General features: G+C 32.0%; 2 protein-coding genes across 3 annotated transcripts in view; one reads left to right on the forward strand and one right to left on the reverse strand.

Annotated features, from left to right (window-relative positions):
* hwt (SH2 domain-containing adapter heavyweight) overlaps positions 1-24931 on the reverse strand; it is a 426431-nt gene that overhangs the window by 84195 nt on the left and 317305 nt on the right. The window lies entirely within an intron of this gene.
* LOC142318746 (uncharacterized) overlaps positions 8647-24931 on the forward strand; it is a 28851-nt gene continuing 12566 nt past the window's right edge. For both annotated transcript variants that reach the window (XM_075355159.1, XM_075355179.1), the window contains exon 1: positions 8647-8762. In XM_075355159.1, the coding sequence (XP_075211274.1) occupies positions 8712-8762 (51 nt within the window). In that variant the 5' untranslated portion in view covers positions 8647-8711. The remainder of the gene's footprint in view (positions 8763-24931) is intronic.

Raw genomic sequence — 24931 nt, forward strand, 5'->3', positions numbered from 1 at the left:
TTTGGAAATTATGTAGTATTTCCTCTTCAAGTCATGCAATACCTTACAACGACCCCTATATTCCGGATAAAATGAGATCATTTCTCAATTAACAAGGTGGTAGAATATATGGAGTAGAGGAGATTGCTTGGTTAAGGAAACGCTTCAGGGAGTGAGGCAACGTTCTACTTCCTTAACAATTCACCACGTTCCTTCAGATTACTCAAAACCCTTCAAATTATACAACCCTCCTTTTTGGCAAGCTGATTAAAACCAACCTACCTCTTTCAAAAATAAATTTACTATAACGTAAATTGCTATTACACTTTTTTAATTAGGTAACAGAAAGCATACATTTTAAAAATTATAACCGAAATTAAGATTTCAATTATCATTATATGAGTACGTGATTATTAATTTATTTCGGGGTTGCACTTCCTTAGAATAAATTTTAAGCCTGAAGGTCAGCGAAAAAATAAACAGTTAAACGGAGATTTAGTTAAATTCATTTAACTTAACCCACCGGGTTGGTCTAGTGGTGAACGCGTCTTCCCAAATCAGCTGATGTGGAAATCGAGAGTTCCAGCGTTCAAGTCCTAGTAAAGTCAGTTATTTTTACACGGATTTGAACGCCAATCATGGATACCGGTGGTATTCTTTGGTGGTTGGGTTTCAATTAACCACACATCTCAGGAACGGTCGAACTGAGACGGTACAAGACTACACTTCATCTACACTCATACACATCATTCTCATTCATCCTCTGAAGTATTATCGGAAAGGTAATTACCGGAGGCTAAAAAGGAAAAAGAAAGAATATTTAACTTAGATTAAACTTAAAAAGTATACATTTAACAGTATTTGTGAAACAGAGTTTAGGATCTCCATCGAACAAACGTTATAACATCTGATCGATAATTAGCCGATAGCCAGACCGACGTCTTACACAAATATGTAGGCTAATATAAAACAAATAGCATTTCAATTATTACAGAACGAAAGGTAAAACTCTGCGTAAAAATACTGTAACGAGCATGAAAACACAGTATTAGACGATCAATAAAGCTGATGATAAAATGAAGCTCGACAAAAGTTTGTCATGAGTAAAATCATTTGAAATGGATTTATGAAAATAAATAGACACGAGTTAAAAGGGAAAGGTTCAATTTATAAAACGAATGAGTGACATGCAGTTAAAGAAATTAGTGGAAAATCATATCCCAAACGGAAGAAGAAGTTTTCGGCCGCTCCTTGATAAATCGGGATACAGGTGTGATAGAAGATTTCTTTTACGAATTAATCATATTTTTTTAATATTAAAGGAAAATTTCTGGCGCTATAAATTTCTGTTAAGATAAAGCAGTAGACTGCGTGTTAAAGCAGTAGATGGTGTTTGAAGTCTTCTCAGCACTTATTTTTCGAGCAGATGCATGGAAGCACTAATACTAAGAAAGAAATTAAAGAATGCGCTTTTAAGATTCTTGAATTAGCTAAAGACTTAGGAACCTCGGTGAGGGCTCTTTATGAGCTCTCACATCCGAAGCAATGTAATGAGATTCCGACTCAGACTGAATTGCCACACCAAAGTCAAGTAGTGGACATTATGGCGGATATAACATCGGACGATGATCTGATACGCCTCCTACATAGGAAATGGCCTATTGATTTATTGCAGCGTCTTGTACAACTAGAGGAATATCCACAGGAGGGTGACACGTGTCATTTTCATGACATTGTGGAAAATAAAAGCGTTCACGAATCTAGGAGGTACCAAGCGAAACCAGGTGAAATAAAGCAAGATATCACTACTATAATGTGTAGTGATGCTTCTACGATTCAATTTACGCGATATACAATATTTTATGACTCATCGAAGCATGAGGAGCCATTACTCAAGACGATATTAGCTGCCTTGAAAAGAGTTGTAAGTAGTTCTGCAGTGCCGACTTTCGTTCTTCCTGGAGGCGAATTCGGGATAAGCTTACGCAAGATTATTTTGTACTTGCTTCGTCAACAGGAGGAAAACATTAAGATTTATGTCCGACCAGGAGAAGGACGTCAAGAAGTAAAACAGGTCTTAAGAACTACACCCGCGGTAACTGATAGCGGTACTGTTATTGTTAAAGCGCAGGGAAGATCCTACGCGGATTTATTACGGAATGTCAAGTTTTCGGTGTCACAAGAAGAAGTGGGTGATATTTTGTCACTAAAGAAAGGTGTAAATGATGATTTATATATTCGGGTCCAAGGTTCAAAGAAAGCTGCCGAGCTGAAAACGTTATTGAAAACCAAGGCGGCTGATCTTAAAATTGATCTCAGGTCACGTGAAAGCAGGCGGACGGTGGTACATGTTAAGGGCATAGCCATGGATACAACAGAAGAAGAAATAACCACTGCGTTATCGCGAGTACTCGGTGAGGACGAAGACTTTAAATTATCGTCAATAAGACAAGCTTACGGTGAAACTAAAAACGTCACCGTAATCACGAACTTCCGGGCCGCAAAAAAATTAACGGAAAGACGGGTTCGCATCGGCTGGGTTCATTGTGGAGCGTACATAAGAGAACCGGAAGACAGATGTTTTAGATGTTGGTCTTTCGGCCACGTCTCTGCGACCTGCAAGGGTGTGGACCGTTCGCAACTGTGCTACGGGTGTGGAAAAGCGGGTCATCACAGAGCACAATGTAAAGACCTGACAACGTGCATGCTATGTGGTAAGGAGGGCCACAGGACCGGTCGGTGTTCTGTTGCAAAATAAGATTTCTACAAATCAATTGCAATAGGAGCCGACAGTCATTGGCTTTATCGTGGGACACCGCTTTGACGGAGCGCTCAGACATCATTTTTGTGTCGGAACCTCCTTATGATCTCACTTCTGGAACAGGATGGCTAGTGGATGCGACAACGACAGCAGCTATTGGTTTTCCGGTGTCTGGGATCCCTATAATTAGCAGTGGCAGCAGTGACGGTTTTATATGGGCCGACCTCGGTGAAATCGTAGTATTTTCTTGCTACAATTCTCCAAATGCGGGAATAGATAATTTTGTAGTATTCCTAGAAAATCTTGCAGGAGAGGTTATGAGGTATAGAGGGCGTAAAGTCTTAATCGCTGGAGACTTTAACGCCAAAAGTCCCGAATTTGCGGGAACTGTAAACAGTCTAAGAGGGCGTCACCTGAGTGAGTATGTTAATACACTAGGGCTGACTTGTATAAACGGTGAAGATATGACGTTCCGTAGACGAATGTCGTGTTCGGCAATAGATTTAGCCTTTACAAGGAGTACTGATATTAACGACTTCTTTGATTGGAGGATTATTAATAAAGAGAGTTTATCCGACCATCTATTTATAGCATTTGAGTCCCGATCCAGGGAAATTCGTGTAATGTCGGGAAGGCTGATCGTCTCCAAAAAAGGATGCTTACGGTTTAGGGACAGAATAATCCTAAGACTTGCTGGCGATATGTCCCCCGAAGACTTTGTGGAACAAATTCAAGAGGAATGCGGAAAAGCGGGGGTCTTAGTTTATCCCCGGAGGCAGCAACATGCTTACTGGTGGTCGCCTGATTTGGAACAACTACGGAAGGCAGCATGGAAAGCAAGAAGAGCCTACGAAAGATCGGGTAGGCAGAATGCTAGATTAAGGGATGCTGCGCGTGAGGTATACGTGGAAGCAAGGAATGCATATAATGCATCAATTAAAAGGGCTAAAGCCAGTTGCTGGAAGCGACTGTGTCAAGATATAGATGCTGATCCATGGGGCAGGGGTTTTAAAATTGTTACCAACAAGTTAGGGAAGAGATTACCTACCTTAACAGACGATAAGATCCATCGTGTTGTTAAGGAATTATTTCCTCAGCAAGCGGATCCTGTTCGGGAAGAGATTGTGGATAATAGCTTTGAACTTCTTGACGCTAGTGAGCTATTAATGGCGGTGAAAAGACTGAAGCTACATAAGGGACTCGGGCCAGATGGCATTCCAGCCGAGATAATCAGAATATTAGCAGAGAGGATGCCTGCAGAGCTTCTTAATATCATGAATAAGATCCTGAGAGATGGTTGTATTCCAATGCAATGGAAAGAGTCCAGGTTGGCCCTTATCAAGAAACCGGGGACCGATGACTTACAAGTAGCATATAGACCTATATGCATGATTAATAACATCTGCAAACTCCTAGAGAGATTGTTGGAATTGCGGCTGAAAAATGCGATTGAAGAACATGGTGGCCTTTCTAACGCACAATTTGGTTTCCGTAAGGGGCGTTCTACGGTGGGTGCTGTTAAGACAGTTATGCGTCTGGTGGACGAAGCGGCATCGGGTACTTGGCGCACCAGGAAGATACCAATTGTGATATTTCTTGATGTGAGCAATGCTTTTAATTCGCTGAAATGGGATGCGATCCTACAAGCGTTGAGAGATAAGGATATTCCTGGATACCTAAGAAGAATTATCCAGAATTACCTGCAGGATAGGTTTGTTGTTTGTCACCAGGGTAGATCCTGCTTCCGCTTCAAAGTGACGTGTGGAGTGCCTCAAGGCTCTGTTTTGGGGCCACTCCTTTGGAATCTGGTCTATGACGGAATTCTCGGGCTGAGTTATCCTCTGGGTGTTTTCCCAGTGGCTTTTGCTGACGACCTGGCCTTGGTTGTTACTTGAAAAACTGAAGTAGAGGTATCGGAGAAGGCAAACGCAGCGATACGAATGGCAGAAGTCTGGATGTCTACTAAAGGCTTAAAACTTTCGCATGGTAAAACAAAATACGTAGTCATGACAGGTCGTAGGAGAATATCTGACATCCTAATTCGAGTAGGGGGTAATCTTGTCCAGCAACAGACTTCAGTCAAATATTTAGGGATCTGGCTTGACAAGAGGAGGAGTTTTACGGCACACGTGAATGAAATACGTATACGAGCTGAATGCACGGTCAAAAATCTTAGCAGATTACTCGGTAATATGACAGGATCCAGAACTGCGAAGCGTAAGATTTACGCTCACGTAGTTAATTCCGTCTTACTTTACGGTATACAAGTCTGGGAAAGAGCTCTGCGTGCCGACAAGAACAGAAGAGCCCTTGAAGGAATTCAACGGCGCATGGGCTTAAGAGTGATATGCGCATATTCTTCAGTCTCCACCGAGGCAGTACTCGTAATTGCAGGAGTTCCTCCGCTTAAACAACTGGCGGAGATGCGAGTGAGTATAGCATGTGGACAACCTTCTAAAGAAGCATATGAAGAGATGCTGCGTAATTGGCAACATCGTTGGGATGTAGCCAACACGGGACGATGGACACATCGTTTGATACCTTTGATCCGACCATGGATAGAAAGGAAGTTCGGGGACATAAATTACTGGATAACGCAATTTTTTACAGGGCATGGGTCGTTCAGGTCCTATTTATGTGCGAGACTAAGGGTAGATAACAACAACTGTCCTTACTGTGGAGCTTATGATTCCCCTGAACATGTAGTATTTGAATGTAACCGTTGGACTGAAAGCAGGCAATCCTGTGTAAGACGTATAGGGCCATTATCTACGAAGAATGAGGTGGATAAAATGCTACTTAACGAGGATAACTTTAATGTGATCTCGTCGTTTATAACCGCAGTTATAAAGAAGAAAGATGAGGAAGCTCGTCAAGAAGAAACCGCTCGCTGATGACAGCTTGTCGTAGGTGGAATTTCCACCTACGAAATAAAAGAGCTAACCGGTGAACTGACCTGCCGCGTGCCGGACATACAGCCGGCGGACGGGGAGGCGAGCTAGAGTAAAGGACACTCCTCTGGCGCGAGTCAAACTTGATTGTAGATCCGTTCCAGAGGAGTATGTGGAATATAAAAAAAAAAAAAAAAAAAAAAAAAAAAAAAAAAAAAAAAAAAAATTAGATTTCAACTAAGAAAATAACTATAGCTAAGTTTGTACACTTCTTAAATTTTTAATTTAATATTTTCTGACAGATGTTGAATTTTTAAGTTCCTCTGAGTAGGGGAAATAATTATGTGATAGAATTTCAAGAAAAGTGTGATCATTTGAGAATAAAAAGTTAACCTTTTATAAAAAGAAGGGATAAACTGTGATGAGGTTTTCTAAGCAGAATGGAATTTTATTTTTAATAAAATTTTCTATGTAGTTTATCTGGGGACTATTCTTATGGCTGTTGGTTTGTAGTGATTTATACTTTCATCACTGCTAAATATATTTTAAAGTTATATTAATCATTGTTATAGTTTCATATGTCCATATGTGTTCTAAAGAAAAGAGGCTTTTCTGGCTTGATGCAGAGGTGAGGATCCAAAACTTATGGTGCTTGATATTAATCCAACACTCCATTTCTAGAGAAGGGGACTCCCTATTACTTGTCGACATTAACTTACTATGTTTTATTAAAATACGGCACGCCTCCTCGGATATCCGTATTGAACTGAAAGTGTATCTGCCTTTCGAAAGCCTTTGGGTTCGAATTCCCTGGTCAGCCTTGGCATTTTTTTACGAGCTACAAAATTCATTTATCTTGAACAACAAAGGAACGAAGGTAGCTGTAATTAGGAGTTAGGTTGTAATTTTCGGAAAGGATATATAAATAAAATTAACAAAATCTACATAAAAAATAAATCATTAATAAACAGACTTAATATTTAATATAGTCTCTTTTACTTATTTTATCTATTAATTATTTTCTTTCTTTAGCGATCTGAAAAGATAAAATGTTAAAAAAAGAAAGATTGTATGATGGTATGCGTTGTGTGTAATTAAATCTGTGATGATAATTTTCTGTATGTTTTTGTTTCATTATTTTTTTTTTTGGAGATGATTAAAAAATTTTACCATCACCCGAAGACAACTGAGCAGAATTTAACGAATCTATACGTTTTATTATTGTAAATAAGCTTTTCACAAAAAAAATTCTTTAGGCGAAAACACTATCGAAATAAATAAAGGAACATAAAATACAGTATTTTTCAAGAAATAAGTAATAAATTGGAAAAATTAAAATAACAGTAAGGTTGAAGACAGACTCCAGCGCGAAATAAATAAAAGTGAGAGAGAGAAAAACATCCGTTAGTTACAAATATTAATTTAATTTTATTATTACCTTAAATGTAAAAAATAAAATTTACTTTTCAAAATTAATTTATTATATTATAATAAATCATAAAACAAATTATAAAATAAATTACTGGACTTTTATAAAACAAGTGACTAAGTATAGTTGTGATGAGTTGTAATTAACGCACAAAATATAATGAATATAAGGTTGTAGATAAGAAAATAACAAGAAAATCATCATACAAAATTGGAGAATGTGAAGGGTTTACAGTTGAAAAGAATTACATTTAAAATGAATTAAACTAAAAACTAAAATTCACATGTCAGTGTAAACGATTAAACAAATTTTAACGAATTTTTTTTCTATTTCGGCCATCTTATTAAAGCATGGCGCTGATGTTGAGTACTGGTTCTAAATTTACGAGAGTGCTTTGCCTTAAACATTTAATGACGATTTAAAGAATGGATTCGAGAAAGATTTCAGGCCGATGAACCTGAAGTGCATCAGATGCTAACGGTTAAGCATGACTTCTTTTTAGCTTGTTCTGTCCATTCTTTCAATAAACATTTCACAAAACGGATAATATGCGAACTGAATTCAATATCTACGAAAATGGGCTTCTTTGGTAACTTAATCAGCGGTGTCAATGGATGTTCATCCAAAGTAACTAGGAATTAGAGAAAAATTTGCAAAAATAATAAATAAAATTCACCAAAATAGTTTAAAGAAATTCTGAAATTGTTCGTTAAACGATTAACCAAGAAAATTAATATAAACTTCATGTTTGAAATTGACGGGCAGGTTGTAAATAGATCAGAGGAAAGAGTGCATTAACTGAAACCAATCGCATAAGAATGGCTGCATCCATGAGCAATCTGATTTTAGGTTCCTACATTTATATAAATAATAATGATGGTTCAATTGTAATTAAATAAGACTTATAAATATATCTACATGAATAAATGAAATACTTCGAGGGTTTTTCAAATATATATATACATACACACAAAGCTTTTTTTAGTTTGCATGTGTTAAATAAGCACATTAGTTTGCTGGATGAAAACAAAAAAATCTTATAAATAGAACATATTAATGACGTTAAATGAAGCCTAAAAACCCGTCGTTTTATTTAAATCAGTGAAGTGTATTTTCCAGTGATCCGAAACAATGCGCCAGATTATCAAAATATTTTTTTCAAAAAATTAGTTTCATAATGTAAAATTGAAATTTTAAAATGAAAGAGAGAATTAGTTCTATTTAATAGAATAATAATGAATTCATAATTAATTTAGTAAATTTAATTGTCTACAAGAATTATTTTAAACAAATAAATTAAAAAAATGAATAAATAGCAATAATCTCACTGTTACATATCTAGAAAAAAAGTTTGTTAATTATTCAAAAGAAAGCCCAGTGATACAGTATAAAATATGCAACTATGTGAAACATTATTCTTAATGTTGCAATCTGTTTTCTAATAATTAACAAATATAGTAGTTTAATCAAATTGTAAACAGTTTATTTATTAGTAATTTTCTATTAAGTCAACATAACTTTGATAAGAGAAATGATAACAACATCAAGTATGTGTAACAATATTGATTATTATACTATCAAATACAATTACTTTTTTTTTAATTTGAACCTTTTTATTCCACCTCAGCTGACAAGTTTAGTATTAGTAATTATGGAGTTAAAGCATATCGTAGTTATTGCTTCCGTAGTCTGTCTTTCACAGGTAAATGAAATATATTTATTATCTATGATTCGTATTTGCAGTAGCAAATTTCTAAACTTTTTTTATTAATTATTAGTAAAAAATTAACTACCACCTAAATAATGATAATATCTTTAAATTTTAATAAATTTAATAGCTTCGGTATTTTTCCAGGTTAAAAGATATCTATTTAACGCCAAAATTTTCTATCAAATCGTCATAATTAACCAACTACAATCCAAATGTTGGATTTGGAATTTACTATATTTTCTCCTACTTACATATAGTGAGAGAGGTAGGCTATTATTTATTTCTTTCTTAAAAGAAATAATTTTTCTAGCATAACAGGCTTCTCTTTTTAGGCTTGTAATTTACCTTAATAAGGTCAATACTTCGTTTTTTGTTTTGTATGGTATTTCTTCATGACTCACTATCCTAGACATTTCTCTTCAGTCTGAAACACTCATTCTCCCATTTAACACCAGTTTAAAAATTTGATTCTGCTTCGTTTTTCACTTTTCGCATTCGGTCCGTTGATTTTTCTATAACATTACTGATTAGAAATTCCTTCTTTAGTATAAAATATGTCTGATAGTTCTTCTTCTTATTCTCTATCATAATAATCAATTTCTTTCCTCTCGGACTCTTTTAGGGCAACCTCATTCCTTAACTAATTTGATAAGTTCATCAACAGAACTTACTCCATACCTAAATTTCAACTATTTCTATTAATGTTTACCGATAAGACCAAGTTCAATTAATAGTGAGATATTTAGATCATGTTTAATACAGAATGATGCGCGTTTTTATAATGGTAAGGAGCAAAAATTTTATTATATCAAAAAATAACCTAAGGATTTTTATGAAAAAAAAAAAAAAAACAATCTCTAGAGCTTAGAGAAGTGCCAGATAATCTTCGAATCACCAGAAATGAACTTTCTTGAATATGGTCAAATTAAAAAAAATGATTCTAGTGGATTTTGACCACCACTGGATTCTCTACTTAGATTTCATAACCGTTTGTCATGTGTGTATCCCCTAATTTATTAGTTTTTTTTTAGTCTGACCTAATATATTTTTTTTTTTTTTTTGTAATTATTGTTCTAGTAAAAAGTTTAAATTTGATCAACATAAAGTTAATCCGACCAATATTTCTAAAATGCCAGCCGATAGATAATACATTACAGTTAATTTTTTTTTTTGAATAATTTTTAAAAACTTAATTGTAAATGCTAAAAATATGTGTAAAATGTAATGCTCCAACAATAATAAAAATTAAAGTTTTACGAACATTGTAAGAATTAAAAAAAAAAAAAATAAATAAATATTGTTTATTTGAGTAGCATTTAGAAATAATTATTTTAAAATAATTCTGTGAAAATTGTACACCGAAAATATGGAAGAAAATAAAGTAGTATAATTAATAACAGATAACAAGACCTCATAAAAATCCTACAACCATTTTCCCAGAAATTGAACTTACGAACTTGTTATTTTGTAGTAATGGTTAAGATGCCTAATATTTTAACCGTTGTAGGTGAGCCTACTTTTGTATTCTGTAATTCGGGATATCTTCAACATAACGACTGTACATTCGGTAGATGTAAGAAGTAATCTTTATTTTAAATAATTCTGCTTTCTGTAGCAGCCTCATCAAAATGTACATTCAACTTGTCTTGTTTTTATCATCTGAAGTCTAATGTATTTTCGATCTTGACAAAATTAAAATCCATTTCACTGATAATATTTTTATTTTCAGTATTACTTCGTTCATCACGACTTTTTCTATCCATTCTAAATTAAAGAATTATGTAAAAACAAAATCCTAAGAATAATATCAGTTCTAATATCATCGAATCGCCCTAATTTACAAAACTTTTAGATTAAGAATAAGTGATTTTGTGTTTTAGTCTTAGAACAGTATGAATATCTCATTAATAAAAGAAATTAAACAAAGAAAAACCATTTTAAAAAATGCATTTTTTGCATAAATAAAATAAACCCAATAAAATAAATTTCAAAAATCAGAAGTTAAGTAAATTAAACACATGGGAATTAACTTTATTAAATGCAACATTTAGAAATATATAGGAAATAATTATTTATAGCAGAATTAATGTAAATTATTTGCAAGTGTTAAAAATCTCTCAGACATATTTTAATTAAGACAAAGATTATAAAAATCATTTGAACGTTTCTTTTGTAATATATATCCTTAGACTTTTGCAAAAATTTTTTATAATCAAAATTTTTATACTAAAGGTAAGTAAAATGTAGATGTTATATTTGGTCTATGCCGGTTATTTTTTCTCATCAATAAATTATAATAATGCTAAGTATCACAACGAGTTACCATTTTATTTTATGATTTATGTACAGTGGATAAATGTTAAAGCATAAATAATTAACAACGTAATATTCATTTTATGACTGGAAATATTGCAATTGCTCGAATGAAATTAATAGGGGTTATTTTACGTGTTAGTAAAATCTACTCGCCGTCCATCAGATACGAAAAGGAATTAAAACTATTAAGCAATATTTTTCCCGATACGCCTGAAGCTTCATTCATTGTAAAGATTCACTACAAAAAAAAAAAAAAATGCCAGTATACAATAAAAATAAAATGCCAGAAATAATTTTCATGGAATCTGTAGACCCATTTTTGCTTATGTGTAAAAATCTTATCAAATAGCAGAAAAAACTGAAGAAAATGATGAATTTTGAACATTTTTGAAAGCCTTAACTAGGCTCGTGTGATAGCGTTTTGTAAATAGTCATAGGAGTGGAGATATTTTGCGAACCGAACAAACAAATCTTTACTTTGTTTAATTAACTACGTAACAAATATTTTTTCTTATAATACTCGATCATTTGGATGCTAAATTAATTTTGAGTCTATATGTCTTTTAATTAGCTAAAAACAAATCCGTTTAGTTTTTCCCATAAGTTTCTTTGGGAAGAAAGAGTTAAATAATATAATGTGTTTTATTATTAGCAATGAAATCCATGTCTATATGAGTAATGAGGTATCGTAATGATTTTATATATCAAGAGAGAAATAAGTAACAAACGTATGATGTCACTTTTAAAGATTAATGAATTTTATTAACCTCACACTTTTGCGATAAGAAAGAGACCGCTAGTTAATTCCTTTATAAACTGATATACAGTAGTTAAAATAAATCATAACCTAATTACTTTGAAAGATAAATTCAATAGTATATCATTTTTATTACATTGTCTCCTGCATAAATTTTAATTATAAGCTAATCTTTGAAAAATAATAAATCATTATTGTTTTGATTATTTAATAATAACCACGAGGGACATTTAAGTTCAATACAATATTCTGAAAAAAATGAGGGAATACTAAATCAGGAATACTTAAAGAAAGATATATATATATATATATATATATGTTCAACAATAAAAAGATTAGGGAAAATAGTGCAGGTTTCGGTTTTGCTAAATAAGAAAACATTTTTGTAACTTCAAGAATAGTTTTCAAGTCTCTTATTTTAATTTCTTCTGTCACCATTTGATTTTAGTAACACATAATACTAAAATAAATACAGAGTGATTTTTTAGTCCTGTTACCCAATTTTTAATGTCTGATTTTTTCAAAGAAAGGGAAATTTTGTTTTGTGACACGAAGTTGGTAACGCTACTTAACCGGTATAGATACGGCAGTGTTAGTTGATTCTCCTTGAGCTGTGTAAACTTTTGTACCGTTTCCGGTCGTGTTACGACAGAATGTCTTTTACTATATAACGAGTTTTCATTCTTGAACAATATTTTGCTACGAAATCGTACGCGAGTGTAAAAGAATCATTTCAAATTAAATTTGTTGGTGTTCCTCCGCCAGAAAAAATTGTCAATTTCTAGGCTAGCAAACTGATTTCGAGAGACAGGTAGTGTTTGCGACAGAAAACGTAGTGGTTGACCAACTCGCTTGACAGATGACGTTTTAGAGAATGTGAAAACAAGATTGCTCAATTCTCCACGGAAAAGTTTACGAAACTTTCCACGCAAGTCGGTTTGTCATATTCGAGTGTTCAGAAGCTGCTAAAAAATTGAAATTGTATCCGTATCGCGTACGATTAGTCCAAGAGCTTCAGCCTCCAGATTTAAACAAGCGATTGCAATATTGCCGTTGGTTTAGGTCTCTCGTAAATGATAACGGAATCGAATTTTTAAACGCAGTGTTCTTTAGTGATGAAGCTTGAATCCATCTCGATGGTTATGTGAAGAGTCAAAACTGTCGAATTTGGGCGGCTGAAAAGCCTAACGCTTTACAAGACAAATCTTTGCATCCTGAAAAAATTGGTGTGTGGTGTGGGATATCTCATCATCGTAGAGTCGGACCCATATTCTTCGAACAGACAGTAAATGGTGAAGTATACAGAATTGTGCGCCAATTTGTGTTCCTCCTGGAAACTCAAGAACGGTATTGCTGGTTTCAGAAAGACGGCGCTACATGCCACACGTCTCGAGAAACCATGGGTTTTCTGCAAGAGTTCTTTGATGATCGAATAATATTGAAGGGCTTATGGCCTCTAAGGTCCCCAGACCTCACATCTCCTGACTACTTTTTGTGGTCCGCTATATTAAGTCCAAGGCCTTCAAAAAAAATCCTCACACTAATGATGAACTTAAAAGTCAATATTACAGACTTAATCACGAATATTTCCAATGCAACTCCTAAAAAGGTTTCTGCTAATATGCTGAAAAGAGTCCGTGCGTGTATAACCGCAAGGGGTGGGCATTTTGAGCATATTCTTTAACAATTATGTAAGTAATAGTTTTTTATTAAATCTTTTTTGTAAGTAACAAATACATTTTTTTATTCCACCTAAATTTCCCTTTGTTAAATTACATTTAAAATTGGGAACAGAAGTAAAAAATCACTCTGTATTAAGCGTACCTATGTGCACGAAAATTTTAGAAGCAAAGTTTGGTAGGCTGTTGCGGATTATAGACCAAAATTTGTTTATATGAATCTGACAGCATTAGCGAAGTATTTTTTAACGACTAGTAAAAATTGGTACCAGAAATCATTCAATACTTCTCCATCACTTTTAATCTGAATACTTATTAAAGAATAATTTATTTTTCTTTTTTCAGAAACATTACATATTAATCGCGTTACAAGTAATTTTTATCATAATTTTAATGATGACAATTTATTGCTGTTCTTTTAAAACGGTTTTAATACACGTAAAATATATTATTATTATTATTATTATCAATAGCAAGCAGCAGTGTATTAATCATCAATTCAACAGATAAGAGAATATAATGTCAAGATTTAGATTATTAATTCCCAAAGTGGTCCAGGTAGACCCCCAGGGGTCCACGGGAGAATCGATGGGAGTCTACGTTGGCGTGACAAAAAAGAGTTTAAAGAGAGTTAATTTACCCAAATAATGGAGCTCTTCTTTAAACTTTTGTTTAAAAAAAAACTTTCATGGTGAAATGAAATTAAACAGGTTGACAAAAAAGAGATCGTAGAGGAAATTAAGGCGACTAGTTTTTTGCCGTTGTTATTAAACTTTAAAATCATCAATATGTCTAAGCCCGCCAAGAATAGTTAGTTACATTTTATCTTTTCTGATGAGTTTGAATTTTAAAATTCGCTTTTAAACATCGATAAAAAGATATCTTGTTTTCCCGATCACTTTTCTGTTACCCGTGCTATTTCATTTTGTTAGAAAATGTTTCTTCAAAAAATGAAGAAAAACTATAATTAGCTATACTTAATGATTATATTTTAAATGAACTTAATTCTACCGCACGTGGGAAATACACAAAAATCTTCTAAAGTATATTTTAATAATTGCTTAACTAACATCGTTATCATCTTTTTTGGGCTTTTTCGATCCCTAATATTCACATTATCAGCTTTTTTCAAGACCAGCTTTTTCAGTTAACAGTAGTATATTTAAAAGTAAAACAAGAAAGTATTGATTGTTTAATAAATTCGTTTAATTATAAAATGTGTAGCAAATTAAAGAAACCATTATTCCCGTAGGGATGATGTGGTATTTGAACAAAAAGTAACAGCTGCATAAAATGCTACGGAGAATAAACCAACGAACAATTTATAATATAGACTACATATTTACTAACGTGGTCATCTCTTAACAAGACAATGCGGATGACCAATCGTTGTCTTATGAAGTTATTTATAAATTAAATATTTAATCATAAATTTATTAAAAAAATATCAGTTAATTCAGGAATTTATAATAGCTGTTTTTCAAATATATGCGCAGTTTCTTATTCAGGTTGTTAAATATTCATTTCACACTTTTATGAACGATAATAATACAAAAATTTAATCCGTATTTCCATATCTAACAGGAGCTAAAGTTTTATTAATTTGAACATCGAATAGAAATTACTTTTATTTACTCTTGGTTAATTTTTGAAGATTAAATTCAATGAAGAAAAGAGATCATAAAGTTTATCAGAAAATGATTGAGGAATAAAATAGGAATAAAGCCCTATTACCGTTTTATGAAGCGAGTTATTAAAATTCAGGCTCGTCAGAAATAATTCAGGAAGATTAACTTAGTATCGTTTCATCTTTGCCGATGAGTCTCAAGTTTAATAACAGCTTTACACTAGCGGTAAAAATCCGAGGAAGCGATTTCGGTTATAATTTGAAGTTTAAATTTCCATCAGCAATAATTTTCTACCTAAGTTAAATTCATCTTATTACATTTTAATTTAAATTTCTACATCGGTTTTACTCTATTTTCTTTTATATTCGGATTATTGACCGCAATACTAACCTTTGAATAAAATTTATTCAAATAAAGTTTTTTATTTTGCCAACTACGATGTAATGAAAGCAACGGGAAATGAACTTGACTCTTTTATTTAAGATGTTAAATCTACTGTGATTTCAACAATTCTTTTCTCCTGTATCCCAGACGAGATTATTCTGCTGTTTACTTGACAAATGTTCTTAACTTTATGCTTTGTTGATATTTTAATTAAAATTATATACCGATAATTGCATAATAGCACTTGATGCTATTTGTATTTTTTTCACTTAATTTGATTCTTTTTTAAATTTTGACGATAACTCTTCCTCCTAAAGTGCAAAAGCTTTATCTCTTTAAAAAAAAACATTTGTGATGTTTTTTTAAGGATTTTATGGCTTTTTATTAGGACGTCGGTCAGTAGCGTCCACCTGAAAAAGAACCGGTCAATTGCGTCCCTCATAGGAAATTTTACCCGGTAAACTACGTCTCTCGTGGGAAATTTTACATATTCCGAAAAGTTGATCAAAGTAATACGTATAGATATTAGTGTATCTTCCTCTAATCATTTGTGATTTTAATATCCCAGTGAAAAGCAAAAACATATCTCAAACTTATTAGCGATCATCAGCTGTAGATATCCTTTGAAATGAACTACATTTATATATTAGTTTTGTCAATTTTCTATTTTATATATATATATATATTTTTATTGTTGTTTGTCTAACCACTTCAAATAGTTTTACCACTTAAATAGTAAATTTTCTGTGCAATTTTTTTTTTAATTTATTGTTTATTTTCCAAATAAATTTTAAAATAATATTTACAAGTCTTTGTAGTGCATGGCTGAATTCCGTCCATCAGTTGTTTGTGGAATCTGAATTTGTAACGACGAACTACGAAGACTGATTTATCCTTCTCACTTTTCATAACTTTCATGATCGGTGAACTACACTTGTTACACACTACACGCAATTTCCTACCCACAACTCTATTACAACTAGAGTTGTCAACTCTATTGACAACTCTTACTAATAACAACTAAATAAGAAATAAATCCCGAAAAAGCTGTAAATACAACAAGAAACAGGTGGAGGAGAGAGTGTCGAACCGTTCTTATTGTTTGCAATAACCGGGACGCAATTGACCGGTTTGAAAAAGGGTGTTAGGTAGCGACAAACGGAATTGCCGAACCCGTTTTATTGAACTCAATATATTTTGAACTTCTTTGAAAATATTCTTGGTTAATTATTTTATTCATTTAGAGTGTTGTTTTATTTTAATTCAATTAGATTGATGGCCGAAGAAAATATCTTTAAAAAAAAAATTGTTTACATCTAGTAATTCGTTTTTTTCTTTAAAGAAAATTGAATTTCTTCATACCGCAATGCTGTGAGGGGATCTATTAACAGACACGCACGCGAACTCACACACACACACACACATTCTTTATAACTATTTTTTTGAAAATCCAATCGACAAGGTGTGTACATAGGAGTTGCTCTGACTTACCGAGTCACGCTATTTCCACATCCTAAAAAGCCAGAAAGAAAACGATGGGTAGTCAATTTATTTCACTTATCACTCTGACGATAGAGTAATGTACTCTACAGAGTTAAAAGGCGTTCAACTTCTCACAATAAATTTCACTGAATTAGATAAAATCTATAATTTAGGGTTGTAATTACTTAGAGGATGCTAAGAAGTACTGTAATCCAGAAATTTCAACAATAACCCCTAAGGGTTTGAAAAGTTCTTCGACTATGAATCTATAAATAATAAATAAAGAATATCATACGCTCATTACTCCATCTCGTTGACCTTTGATTTCGTACTAGTTAAGAGAAAGATGATGTTCGATACTGAAATGTTGCGAAAGTGCTTGTTCTTATAGGTTTAATCGTTGAAGCTTATTAAATTATCTCAAAGGTCATAAAATCAAATATAAGACATAAATAAAAGAGGTTGAATATTCTTTTTGCACATAATCATGGGTTTTATGAATGAAATCTTACAACAATTTAGAATTTTTGTTATTCCTCGCAAACGTTTATTATTTATCACATATAAATAACATCCATTTCTCTCTATTTCTTTAAACACGTGGAGCTTAAATTATATATATATATATATGATGGTGATTCACGTAGTGTCGACGCTTTCTGAACTCATTTTACTATCGAAAGTAATGAAAAAGTACATATAAACGAGGGACCGAAAACGCTCCGTTAACAAGTTACAGCTAGTGAAAGATTTCGCTCTGATTCCTGGACAAAAAGTGAAATAAAACTAAATTGAAATTCAAGGAACCCAAATTACGGGGTAAACTTGATGGGTTCTTACGGTTTTTAACCTGAAAAATCGACTAAAACAGGTTCTAGAACTATATCTGCAGAATTTTTCACAATTTCCGACGTAAAACAGAAAACTTTATTGTCTAAAAACACGTTTTTTTACATTGTAATATATATATATATATATATGTATTTATGTGTGTGTGTGTAACTGCAAACTTTGTGTACGAGTTAGACTGATAAATTTATTTTCGTTTTTTGAATTCAAAAATATTTTTGTATAAATAACAAAAACGTGCTAATTAAACTAATAGGTACAGAGTACTATAATGTTAAAAATATAACAAAAACAAATTGCAAACCAATATTATGTAATGGAAATATCTTTGTTTACTCAGAATGAACAATCAAAATAAATTTGTATGATATGAATGAGTGGTAAATTCTAGTCATATAAATAAACAATATTGCCGGAAGCCAATAGGAATTCATACTTACTGGGCGTTATCAGTTCAAGAGCAAAAATAAAAATAATTTTTTTAAATTATCTCGCAAGTTATTTATTTAAAGATAACTAAACAGCGACAAAAATAACTTTATTATAGTATAAAATATTAACGATGAAGACTTGAATTCCTAATCGGTGTGTTCTAAATTGAGCATGGAAAATTATTTTTACAATTGCATAAGTTGTTGTTTAGGCACTAGTAAAATTCTGTTGTTTACATTAAGGTAAAGAGCAGACTAGTTTAGTACGGTGAAAAGTTCATATGCGAAGCAGGCGAGCAGCCGTTATGGAAAATCGAAGGTTGTCTTCTTGCCACTACACACTGTCGTAGAACGCAGAACAGATTCCGTTTAACTTCTCACAATAATGTGAACGTGACCAGGTGCCAAAAAACTGCAAGGGCACCACTCCCACCATAGTCTAAACCCCAAAAAGGTGCAAATGGTAATCTCTGTGACCTCATCGCCATGACCCGGAGATCCTACCGGCTGCCCGTTATGTAAGACTCATTTTGGCTAATTTGTGCCTGGGTCCAAGCAGCACCAGGATCCTCATCGCTCCTTTGATCGGCATTCTTGGTAAGCCGAATATGACTAAGAGCATGTGTACTTTAAAAATGTATATTTTTCGTGAATAAGTTTAACAAAATTTTCTTTACTTTGTTTAACTCCAAATAAACATCTAAATAATGTGAAAATACACCAGTTAATTTTTTAATTCTATATATATATATATATATATATATCTTATTTTATAAGATAAGAAGATATGAGAAAATTAACCATGAACTTACGTAATGATTGTGATAAAAGATAAATAGTAACTGATTATATTAAATACTGTTTTGTTAAAATGTTAATTATTAAAATAATAAAAAATATTGTTTCACGGAACTAATCTTTTTAATCATAGATTAATTTAAAGCTGTTTTCTCAATAAATAGTCTTATTTAACTATTTTTATCAGATAAAACTGGCTGAGAAGATAAAGCATCTATAAGTAAAGAAATTCTTACGAACATGTTTGTTTTCAGTTATTTAAATTTTATTATAGAAATAAAATATTAATATAGTTCAATATGATCAAAACGGTTAATAATAATTATACAAAGTAATAATAATAATAATAATAATAATAATAATAATAATAATAATAATAGTAGTAGTATTAATAATAGTAGAAGTTAACAATAAGACGTACGATAATACTAAATTAATTTATTTTTTAATTTCTAATAATACTTTTTAAATATTACTTTTTTAATGTAAGCTACGGTTCAATTCAACTATGTATTCAAGTTCTTTAAAAAAATAATGAAAGATTTATGAAAAACATAAAACTAGGGACGCCAGTATTACAGATATAGCGACTGAAAAAATCCTTTTTTTAAATAATTTCACTAGTATATTAAGCTCAGAATATAAAACTCTTATCACTGAATGCGGGTAGGTGCAAAGCAATAAAAACAAACGACTCAGACGGTCAAGGTTATAGAAAGGTACAACCATGCAAATCTATTACCGTGGTAGCAGGGAAACACGCGCGCATACAAACACACAGCGTCGAATATACATGTGTATACTATTCTTTTTGTGCAGTCAGTGAACTAAAACCACAGAAAATTTGTAAGTTGTAGCACCAAGGTACTTAATGCTGTTCAACAAAACAAAACACTAACAACTATTTATAAAAGCGATTTACGAGAATAACGTCTGTATAGTATTATCATTATCGATGTGCTCTACAAATTACACTATCTCTTTTTGAACAATCAAAAGCAGTCTTCTCATTTATATTGATAATGGGGTTATTTATTCGTTTAAAAAGGCTAATTAATTGTTATATATATTACAAAATAGTAAAAACCTAATGAGGTTTTTACTATTTTGTAAATAGTAAATGCGTTCAATTTGTACTAGAAGAAAGAAACAATACTAAGATACATTTATCCTACGAATAATATTATGCAACACTCGTCATTTCTAGGCAGTTTTTTCTTTTTTTTTTTAATGCATCCTGCTTAATAAGATTTTACATATTTAGGATTGCTGAAATTAAATATCCGAAAATTCAGCTACTTCAAAATCCACGTATCAAATAGTTTCAAGATAAATGAAAACTGTTTTTCCTTCCGTGTAGAAATTGGTTAAGAGAGATAAATATAAATTAATTAGCTAATTATTTCATTCAAGATGGTGCACAATCCGGAATCCTACTTCTGGGTAGTGTTCTCCAAACACATTTTCCAAACTAAAATTAGAATATACAACCGACATGTTTCCTTACTGTAAATAAATATACACCTGTAATTTAAGAAAATATTAATTAAATAAAAGTTCCAGAAAGATACTGACTAGATGAAAGAAAAACTTTTCATTCGAACCAAGTACCAAAAAAAAAAAAATCGCCTCTAAGAAATATTAAACATATTTACCCGAAAAAATTTCTTTTCATTTTAAAATAATAATTATAGATAGAGTTCCTACGGATTCTCTCATACAGAGTGTGACTAAAATTTCTGTCATATACAAAACATACATCTTTACCGATTGTACAAAATAACATATTGTTACAGTTATGTCGATGTTACCATTTTACTCTCATTTTACCCTCGGGTATAAGTGATGGAAGATGTATATTGTTTTCGCTGAATGACTACAATTACTTTAACAAAATATATCTAAATTAAATCTTAAATTAAACTTTACAGCGGAATATGATCACGAATTAAAAAAGTTTTCTTGTTAACACCATCGTAAAAAATCAACCGACAAACATTCACTTCCGAATATAAAGGATACAAACAAACAACGAAAGAAACTGTTAATCGCATTTAACATAACTGGGCTCATTTACTACTTTTTAGAAGTTTAATTCCGCACACTACTCGAAAAACACGTCATCAGATGATCACATAGAACTAAACATTATAAAATACCTAGCACACATGGATGAATACATCGGCACACTCATCGAATACTACACAAATAAATACAGAAATAAAAACAGAGATAAATAAAACAAAAAATACACACATTAATGTACATAAACACAAACGCAGAGAAAATATAAGACTTTTTTAAAAATTGGATCGATTTGGCCTCCATAATAACGAACAAAACCAAACATACAAAACGCAGTCCCAAACAAAATTTCCCTGGAGTATATAAACTTAACTCCTCTGATTAATGTTCGACATCGGCTAAAATAAAACTGAACACATAAAGGCCCACTATAGCGATATAGAGTAAACAATTTGCCAAGCATCTCAAGTCACAAAACTAGCAAAATTGACAATAATCTTTGTAATTTACACACAGGCGTAACGCATTATGATATATATAAGAAAACTTACTGCATCTACAAGCATGTACTAAATGTTCCAACATAATTTTCTACCACATCTTTAATACGTGTACGGCTAACTAAAGAAAAAGAAACACTAGCCTAAGACCGGCTGATTTCAAACCAGAGAACAGAAGAACCATCTCTGATGATAGCCGCAAGGGAGGGCAGAAACCGTTTTAACTTAAGTTATTAAATATCTTTTATTTATTAAATACGGTTCCGTTTTGTCGTCTCAGATGTATTTAGTTTTAAATATATTTTAAAAGGTTAAAAAGTACATTTTATAATTTTAAAAAGCTTTAAATTACAACTTTTAGAAGTCGGCATCAAATTAGTAACTAATAGAAGCACACTTAATATAAGAAGCACACTAAATATAGTATATTTAGTATATTTTTTAAAGTTGATTTTGCTTGTTTTAAAGATATAACAACTTTAAATTTTATTTTTGCTTAAAATACAGTTAGGTTAAACATTCTATCGTTAGTAACCCGAGTATTTATAAAAAAAGAAAATCAATGCAGAGAAAAGGCGTAAAAAAATTCCGACAATATCTGTAAATGAAGTTGTACGGAACGTTGGAATATGAATAATTGTTTTATCCAAAGTTTCCGACTATTTTTCTTAACATTTTGCGTGAAAATTTCGGAATATCAGTATAACATAGGAAATATCGTTACACACTAATATATCAATCGGTAACGATGACGACAAAAAATAAGAAGTACCTTCAAATCCTTCATGAAGAAAATAACATATTGCTATAAGAAAACCCGTTTTAAATTATCTGGAAAAAGTAAAAACAGAATCACTACAGAAAGTTCTACAAAATGAATGAGAATCTTCGAACTCGGTCCACTTGATAAACAGTATGACTTAAACATAAATTAAAAAAATAAGTTTAGTTTGAATTGTAAATCTCTTCCCGTTTGTATAAGTGGTTAGGTAAGAATTATAACATCCATTTTACAAGTAAGGGTGTTGTTTCTATTTCCCCCATATATTTTACTACTGTTGTTAATTCGCTCTGTATAAATATCGTTCCAGTTAAAATCTATTCAGAGTTCATATTCCATTTTATCAATTTTTCTGTGTTGGGCAAACCATCGATTACAAAAGTACTTTGGCGAACTCGGTGGCTGAGTGGTAGCGTCTCGGCCTTCCATCCGGATATCCCGGATTTGAATCGCGGTCAGGCATGGCATTTTTCATACGCTACAAAATTTCCATTACATATTCCGATGCATAAGCTTCGAGCTTTTATGGTGAATTAATTATCTCCCTAAAGAAAATTATTGCATCCTTTATCTGCCCGGTTACCTGGTTTGTATACGGGTCAATCCATTTGAAGTATCCTAAAAAAACATAAGTTAGTTGTTTAACCAATTCAAAAAAAATTGAAACTTACCCACTCGTTTCCTACATGTTTCAGGACCTTATAACTTTTTTAAAATTTTTTATTTGAGCAGTTTACCTGTGGCGGCCATTTTTGATACGGTGCGCACACTTATTATTGTGATTGTAAGGGTTTACAGGAAAAATCGTAACTAAAAAACTATTGGTACTGGAAGGATGAAACAAAAAGCAATTAATTCATATATTCTCTAGGTAAAAGATTAATACAGTGGTTTATTTACCTATCTCTGTTCCTTTTATGAGAAAATTACCAGTAAATTTGAACGTGAAAAACGGTGAAACTTCACTTTTGGTAATTCTTTTCATGAGGCAGGGATGACATACACAGTTTGAATTACTTTTTTATATGTAGGTATATGTTAATAGTTTTGCCATAAATAATATTAATGGTGGTATACTTACCCCTAAATTTTTATGAATTTTTGAAAACGAATTTTTTTTAAATTTCAAATTTTGACTTCAAATAACTCTGATGGATCTGCTTCTAAAAATATGAAATTTGCACAACTTACAGTGTTTTTGTAGATGTTTATGACAAATAAAAAATTTTCTTGTGTTTCTTGTGTATTGTACGAATAAATTAAACCTCTCAAAAATCATGAAAAACCGGTTAAAAACGATACTATTTTGACTCGCTAAATAAGTGCTCCAAAGTGGTTTCTTGTCTTCTTTGCACATTACATTTTTTTATATGTATATTTTTTTTATTGAGCCCCTAAGTTGTTGAAGTTGACATTTTCAATATTTTGAAAATAGTTTTTTTTTAAATCAATGATAGGTTGTAACTTAATGATAACTTGACCCATACCAATAACCTAATACAATTTTGATTCAAAAATGTTTGTAAAATTTACCCAAACTGAGATTTCAATGAGTACATCTTTTTTCAAGAATTAATTTTTATTTTTATATTGGTTTATATTTGTAAACACTATTGAAGAGAAAATAAATTGTAGAAAAAATGTAATTATTCTTGAATGAAATAGTCTGTTTTTGTAGCAATGAAAGTTTATTATTTAGTGTGGTTAACCAACAGCTGTGATACGACCCATCACTGTAGTTAGTTCAAGTGATGTTAACTTTCTCAGGACTTTGCAGATTAGTACCCACACTTTGTCTAGTTGAGACTTTTGAAATGTTGTAGGTCCAGCTCGATGGTAAAGATGAACCTGCACATCGTAACTTTCAAGGCTAATATCTACCGCTTCTCCTATCCACCACTGATCATCATACAACCAAACAATAGAGTCTTTTTCCTTTAGTGAAAGTGGTACAATACTTGATACAGAGTAGTCTTCATAGTCCTTGAAGTCTGTGATGTAAAGTAACATCTTACAATGCCTTCTGACACAGGAACATACTTGTGGTAGCTTTTACTACCAACAACTCTTTCACAGCAGTCAAAAAAGTTTTTTTAGAGTTTCTGAAATCTTAGCTATCTCATCTGATTTAACCAAAAAATACTTGATGTTTTTCAGCTTGTGATTACAAAATGAATACATTTCATCAATGTTTAGTATTGGCCTGTTTAATGACCTTTGCTATCAAAGATGTGCCATTCGGCCTCAAGGTCAAAGTCTGTGACTACACAAATTAACAAAATTCTTTTTATTTTTATACTGACTTGAAACACCATCACTAAAATAGATGAATTTTTTAATGTTCTAATGTACTTCCTTGATATGGTCTGTTAAAACTTCTTGAAAGCAATAAAATGTTGCTGTATCGTGTTTCAAGTGATCGCTTAAAATACAGCACCTTTGTGTTGTAATACATCATTTTCCTTGAAGTAGAACACAAATGTGTGAACTGCGGCTTGGTTGTTGACCCAATGGAAGCTTTGTATCTCAT

Source organism: Lycorma delicatula, chromosome 1 (assembly GCF_047948215.1).
Source record: "Lycorma delicatula isolate Av1 chromosome 1, ASM4794821v1, whole genome shotgun sequence".
Lineage (NCBI taxonomy): Eukaryota > Metazoa > Arthropoda > Insecta > Hemiptera > Fulgoridae > Lycorma > Lycorma delicatula.